General features: G+C 37.3%; 1 protein-coding gene across 1 annotated transcript in view; it reads left to right on the top strand.

Annotated features, from left to right (window-relative positions):
- Positions 1-3,281: 3,281 nt before the first annotated feature.
- Positions 3,282-7,500, top strand: part of LOC138033458 (uncharacterized) — a 17,624-nt gene continuing 13,405 nt past the window's right edge. Inside the window, exon 1 of the mRNA XM_068881200.1 lies at positions 3,282-3,361. Within this exon, the coding sequence (XP_068737301.1) occupies positions 3,282-3,361 (80 nt within the window). The remainder of the gene's footprint in view (positions 3,362-7,500) is intronic.

The raw sequence follows: 7,500 nt of genomic DNA, 5'->3' as shown, positions 1-7,500 counted from the left end.
CAACTCTTAAGGACCGTGCCTACTATTCTTATTGCCCATTTCGAGATACTCAAGGGTTTCCTATGGGTGTTACTATTTAATACAGGGATAATTTTTTTTGCACCATTTACAACTATGAGGAGAAAGCAGAACTCAGCAAGTGCTCATGGTATCCAAAAAAAATTGGGGGTAACCATGCTTTTTTCAGAGATAATAATAATAATAATAATAATAATAATAATTATTAAGCGTTAATTTGGAAAAGAGTGCCATACATTGCTTTGTATTTTAAAGCTTTTTTCCAAATTGTTGATAAAGTTTCTTCCAAAAATGCCTGGCTATCCCCAATTTTCTTTTTGGATTTCAATAACAACTTAACCAATTATTAAAAAATTAATAGTTTTTGAGCATGCCGTAGCAAATAAAAGAGGCTGACTAAACACTGCCTGTTTGTGTCTGGTGAATGAGTCTCGTTGTTGGGTCCCATGCACTATTAAACACTTCTAATTTCATAGGGTACCAAAAATGGAAAATGATTGTCTTACCGGAACTACGTACCCTGTGACCCTTATAAAGGATAACAGATCCTGACATTACCTTTGTTTTGAAGTTTATAATTTTTGGACTGTGTTTGGATATTCCAAGTAAGTTTGGACTTGAAGAAGGTTACAAAATATGGGCAGAGTAGGCTCTATACATGTCCAAAAAATGGTAATTTACTTAATAAGCTATTTAATTATTGAATAGAACCTACACCATTAAACAGTGTGAAATAAAATGAACCATGTAAATATAACAAAGCCTATAGGTTAGTGATGGTCTTACCACAACTGCTATGTGACCCTTATCAAGGATAACAGATTCTGACATTACCTTTGTTTTGAAGTTAATTTGGACTGTGTTTGGATATTCCAGGTAACTTTGGACTTGAACAAGTTTGCAAATAAACATGTTTGATAGTAGAACAATTTCAAGGGAATTACCTTTAAAAATATTTATGTGAGCAGAGGAGCATTCTGTCTGCGCGTGCGCGACTTTGAGATCTCTTATGAGCGTATGCGCTGGCCCGCCATAAGCAGCAACCAAAATAATGGCGGTCTCCGTGGCGAAAAGTTTCGAGTTCGTGTCGTTATCTGTGTCGTTTATCTTCCTTGTCTTACGTGTAGACGGTGTCAAAAGATGGAGAGAGGGTTGGGCTGTTTATGGCAAAAAGTCACCGCAACGTACTTTCGAATAATAAGGGAAACCATAATTTATACTGAGTTGTTTTGGTGTGGAACTGTCACGGAGTCAGTAATCTTTATAAGGCTTAGTTATTTGCGAAAGTTGCAGAATTCGAAGGGCTCTTCAAACACACATAAGCAGACTGGTCAGACATTTTACCGCGTTATAGTTTTGACTCCAACCTACGTGTTTATCTCTCAATGTACTCTTCTGCTTTGTTAGGCGTTCTTGTTTGAAATGTGTTAAAATATCATGCATTTCAGTTCCATTATGAAAATAAATGTTCACACCCAAAGTTTACGGTAACTTGCCTTTTTTGGTTTCAAGTTTGTTGGCATGAACCGCGTAAACGAGAGTGAATCGCGGGCCAAAAACAGCAGCTTTGGCCAAATTATGGTCAGAGTAAACAGCCAGAAAATAGAGAGTTGGCAATTTTAGAAATTGCGGAACGTTTGAAGATTCTGACAGAGAGTAAATCAGCTTATCACGTGTATTCGTCCATGCACACCACTGAAAGTCTTCTTCTTGGTTTTGTGCATTGCATGGAGCACCTCATATTTGAAAATTACCACAGGGATTTAGAGCAAGATAGCTGGTTAAGATTTTGAGTTTCAGCACATCCCTAAATCCCTCGGGAACTAAATCTAGGGAACTAAAATAAATAACCACTGTTTAGGCCATAGCAAGGTCTATGATTCCCAAGTTGTACTTGAACAAGCTGCCATCTTGAACATTGTACACATCTCTCATTCTGTTAGAATGATCGTATCACCTACAAGCAAATTTAGTTCCCCCTTTTCTATGTTTATTTCCAAAGAATCAGACCATTCAAGTTGAAAATTGATTACAAAATCACTGACAACAGTTCTGACTAGACCAGGCCCAGGAAAAAAAACCGATGTTAAGAGTAACGGACCCAAGAGTATTCCTTTTTTTAATATCAAGCTCGAAGCTTTTAAACTTTTACAAAATATAATATAATTTTTAGTTCTTTGTTAGTATGAGATATGAGGAAATGGTCAACAACTGTATTCACAATAAATGGGTATCGAAAACTCAATGATCACGAGTGTTTTCCTTCATACATGTATAAACTTGCTGGTTCCTTACTAAGACTATGACATGTAACATATTTCATGTAGGATGTGACTCCAACTGGTGAAATCTTAAGCGTACATTGAATTTATAAGCAACAAAGAATTCTATTTGTATATGAGCCTGATGAATTGAGCCTCTATTCAGCACATCTGTCAATTTTACTGCAAACAAATTAATTATCTATGAGTGTTTGATATTCCAATCATAATCCAGAACTGGATAATATACAAAGAACTTCAAATATGGCTGTTTCACAAAACTATTCTGCCCATTTATCTTCATTCACTACTGGTTCGCAAGGTAACACGCGAAACAAAATGGCGCCACACTGTGTTTGATCTTCAATGGGTCGCGCACGCGCAGACAGAATGCCCCTCTGCTATATATAAGTAGGTTTTAATCTTTCAGAATGAATAATAATAATAATAATAATAATAATAATAATAATAATAGTTTAATTTTTCTATAGCGCGAGAATCATAGAAAGATGCTCTCGCGCGCTTTACAATACAAATGCAACATAACTAGTTTACAATAAATATGATATAAAGTATGAATAAAGTATCTATTATAGCAAAAAAATTATACTGATGCAAATTACAACTGATCAGCACCTGATCATAATCTGTTAAAGTCTATATGCCTTTTGGAATAGGTGACTTTTAAGAAGTCTTTTACAAGACTGTTCCCCAACTGCATGCACAGCGGACTGCATTAGGTAATCTATTCCATAACAATGGCGCTGCTGCGGTAAAACTACGATCACCAAGTGTGCGTTTTTTTCGCTCTGGGTGGTTGCAATAAAAATTCACCAGACGATCTTAGACTATATCTAGATAAAATCTTTTGGGTAATACGTTCGCTGAGATACGCTGGTTCAAGTCCATGAATAACTTTGTAGATAATAAGTACAGTAGTATCTTAAAGTCGATGCGGTATTTGATAGATAGCCAGTGGAGTCTTCTTAAAATTGGTAAAATATGAACGAAACGACTTATCTTACAAATAAGCCTGGCGGCAGTGTTTTGAACACGCTGGAGTTTCTGCAGTTCAGTGGCAGGTAGGCCGTACAGACGGAGTACTGTTGCAGTAGTCCAAATGGAAGTGACAAAGACATTAACTAAAGTTTGAGTATTATCGAAACTCAGAAATTTCCTGATTCTTCTAATATAACGATTGTACATGAAAGAAAGCAGATAGTGGAAGATAAAAACAGTCGTATCCATTAAACACAGCGAGTCAATGTTAAATTTCGACAACTGCTGACTCGTCCCTATCACAATGAATTTCGTTTGGTCATAGTTGAGCTTCAGCCGATCTATTAAAATCCATTTTCTAATATGAGCACCACACCCTTGCATAGCTTCAAGCTGCTTCAACAGCTTCAGCACCATGTTCAGGGTCGGGCTTGAACGCAATATAAAGCACTGCATGTGTATCATCGGCGTCAGCACGTACTTGTTGAAGATGACGTTCTAAGATGGAGAAAAGCTTGCTGACATAGATGACAAACAGAACTTAGGACCGAGACAGGGAGAGATTCTAAACGTTCTTTTCTATAATTCTATCAATTCGTGTCTTCTGGTGACAAAGAATCGAGTAAGAAAGGTTGACTACCAACGCTGTCCGACAACTGATGATCAGTCCTAGGACCTACTTGCTACAACATCCACATAAATGATATTTTCAAAGTCTGTCGGAGCACTGAGGTATTTCAGTGAATACTGGTCAACTCGCCTACGTTGAAATTCGCCTACACCTACTAGTGAACTCGCCTACATAGGCAAGTTTGATCACCAGCATACCGAGATCCATGATAGCTTTACGGATATTAACAAAGCTGAATGCTCAGTCAATGAGGATATCCCCACATTTCTAACTGGTGGAGACAAAACAGATTAATCAGTGATCACAAGAAATGTGAAGTACTATGAATTTTCCTATATGGCAAACTGTTAAGGCAGAAAAACATTTTTATGTACTTAGATGTACTTAAGAGTGCACATAAGAGTGCCTCCGATCTTTCTTGGAATACGCACGTTCGTGCAATATCCCAAAAAGTTTACCCTAAGCTGAAACTGCTAAACAGGTCCTGGATCTCTATGTACCTTAGCCACAATGTGTTACTTAGCATATACAAACGATCTTGCCAATAATGGCCCACATGTGTGCAGTCTGGGATAATTGTAGCAAACAAAACACACAACATCATGAGCGCTTATTACAAAATCAAGCAATGCGCATTATCCTCGGGGCTAACCGCAAGACCTGTATACAATACGTGCGATCCAAACTAAGACTACTATCTTTAAGTAGCAGAAGATGTTTTAAGAGACTACAACTGGTGTACAAGATCATAAACAACACACATGCTACGCCAATAGGCCATTTCCGAGTTGTTGTTTGTCTCGGTTTCGAAGTGAGTCTTGGTGCTCAACTATTGAAATGGAAATTAATTTGATTTGCATAAGAATACGAAGCTCATTTTCATTAAAACAGTGAATAGCCAGTTCACTGAAGCATGATTCAGTCCCAAGAATAATTAACTTGTACTGTTTTATATAAAGAACTCCCCCCCTCAAAAAAAAAAAAGGTATTGCATTATGGTGGAAATAGTCAATTTGAAGGATACTTGGTGTAACGCTCCCAGTTACACGATCGTACTCTTAGAGATAGCTCACCAATAGGCAGGCTAAGAGTTAAATCAACAATAAACCAATTGAGTTTTAAAAATGCAGTCAAAATTGTTCCTCTATTTTTTTAAATCTTGATGCAGATGCACATGTTTGTAGTACCTATTAACCTTTCTATTCCTGATTTTAACTTGATAATGTGTATATTTGTAATGATACCATTAATACGAAGACGAAGACGCAGACGCAGAAGAAGAAGAAGAAGAAGAAGCCTAATTTGAATATCAAGACGGACTCCATACGTTTTGTTTAATTTTCATTGTTTCTTTCTTTCACTATACAGGCTCCTTATCTACTGTTGTTCTTTTAGTATTCATAGTTTTCAAATAATTTTGACTTGATAATGACGTTTAGCTAACCTCGAAACGTTGTCGTTTTTTAACAAAGTTTTTAACCAAGTTTTTAGTATTTTTAAGAATATTTCGATATGTTTCATTGCACTTTTTTATAGTTAGATACTATTAATACCATTACATTGCTACTGATCCAGCCAAATCTCTGAACCTCTGGATCTCCAATGTAATTGCTATAAAATCCCATGTAAAGGGTGTACTTGGAATTACGTAGTAAAAACCAAAAGATGCTTCCAAACCCGAAAAAAAGGAACATCAAAGAAACCTAATGAACTACACAAAGGGTTCAAACGTTGTGAACCAAGCGTGACAAAATAATCATTCCATTGACTTCGATAATGAACGTGTAATCGACAAGGGCAACTACCGTGTTCAGAAAACGCTAGAATCCTGGCATGTTGCCAGAACGGTCGGCGCGGACAATATCTCAAAACCGTTGCCTTGGCAATACTCCATTTTACTGCAATTAGACAACATTTACATTTTTATCCTCTCGCTTTTCCGCACTTCTTTTGTACTTTTATATGCAACAAATTTTTTGCACCCCTTTTCGTATAGATTCCCATTCACGCCCCAACTTTTTCACTCGTTAAAGGATATAGACTGATAGCCGAAAGCAGTAATGTTCTTAATCTTTTAACCAGACAACGTTTTTTTTACCACTTTTAAAATATGTCCTATCCTGGTTACAGCTCTATTAATTTTTTACTGAATTATGCCAACTGATTCTCATTCTGCTGTGTTGATGACCGTAAACACCGAGAGAACAATACTCGCTTGAATCCCTCCTTAAAATTTGAACTGCGAAAAGCGTATAATACGGGATTAAAACATAAAGTAATGTCAAATACCAAAATGAAGATATCGGAAAGTTCTAGGAACAATTCATCGCTTATCTTCATCCCGAGACAAACAGCGTCCAATACAGCGATCGGGCCGTAACCAATGAGAAATCCACTTGTTACCAGTATAAAGGTGACAATTAGTTTCCTTTTTTCAGAATTGTCTTCGTTAGTATTTTCGGCCAATATCGTGCCGGAAAAATACAATCCTTTTATCAGGGATCCATAACAAAATAGGAACACCACTGTGGGAATGTAAGCAGTGAACGTTGAATATATGAGGGAGTAAATTGCGACTCCCGATGAACCAATGCATGAAGATTTTTTGCTGCTCTCTTCAAGGAAGAATCCTGGAAAACCGATGGCAATGCTTAAACACCAAATGACAAAGATTGCTCGTTTGATACTCTCTTCGTGCAAGCGTGAATTCGACCTAAAAGGTTTCAGTATGGCGTGATACCTTTCCACTGCCAGTAGTGTTAGAGTTAAGGCTGAAGAAGTTATCGAAATGTACACAACAACAATAAACTTACAAGAGGATTTGACGAAGTCGCAATCATGATCAAAGCACACGAAATAAAACGGATACATCAAGATGACAATTGAATCGCTTGCCGCCAAGTTCGCTAAGAGATAATTTGTTGTCGTATGCATTTCCCGTGTCTTGTAGACAATTCGAATGATTAATATGTTGCCAATGAAGCCAAAAATATAAAATGGACTGCACGCAATCATGATGAAGTTGAAGACAGAGTAAAAGTTATTGCAATCAACCATACTGGCCTCCCTTTAAGTTTATCTATCCGCTTTTTACTCGGAATACCTGAAAGGTATCTGAGTTATAATCTGGGCAGAATTTAGTTTTCTGTGCAGTAAATGGACAATAGAATTACAAGGCGGTGATTTCATTGGTTAAAAAGCAATGTACTACACCCATTTGAGCAATACATTTGACCTCCCTCTGTGACAAATAAATCAACACGGCAGCGAAGGAGAAGATTTCCGATAGCGAGACTTGAAACAGCCTCTCGTCCTACCGAATTTAATGAAAATCCGAATTTATAACCTACAGTGGTGCAACCAAATGATGGGTTCTATGTTGGAGCTTCAGTGTTATTCATTTTATTTCGTTTGCTAATTCAACGCCCAAGTTCCATGACAGGGCAAATGACGCAATGCGATGCAGCTAAAATGTGAAAATGCTGGATTCAGTCTTCTGGAATCGGTCAGTACAAAACGCAGACTGCAGACTGCAGACCGGGTACAAAATGCAGACTAGGTACAAAATGCAGACTGCAGACTGCAGACCGG

This window comes from Montipora capricornis, chromosome 14, assembly GCF_036669925.1.
Source record: "Montipora capricornis isolate CH-2021 chromosome 14, ASM3666992v2, whole genome shotgun sequence".
Classification (NCBI taxonomy): domain Eukaryota; kingdom Metazoa; phylum Cnidaria; class Anthozoa; order Scleractinia; family Acroporidae; genus Montipora; species Montipora capricornis.
This window is presented reverse-complemented; position numbering and strand designations above follow the sequence as displayed.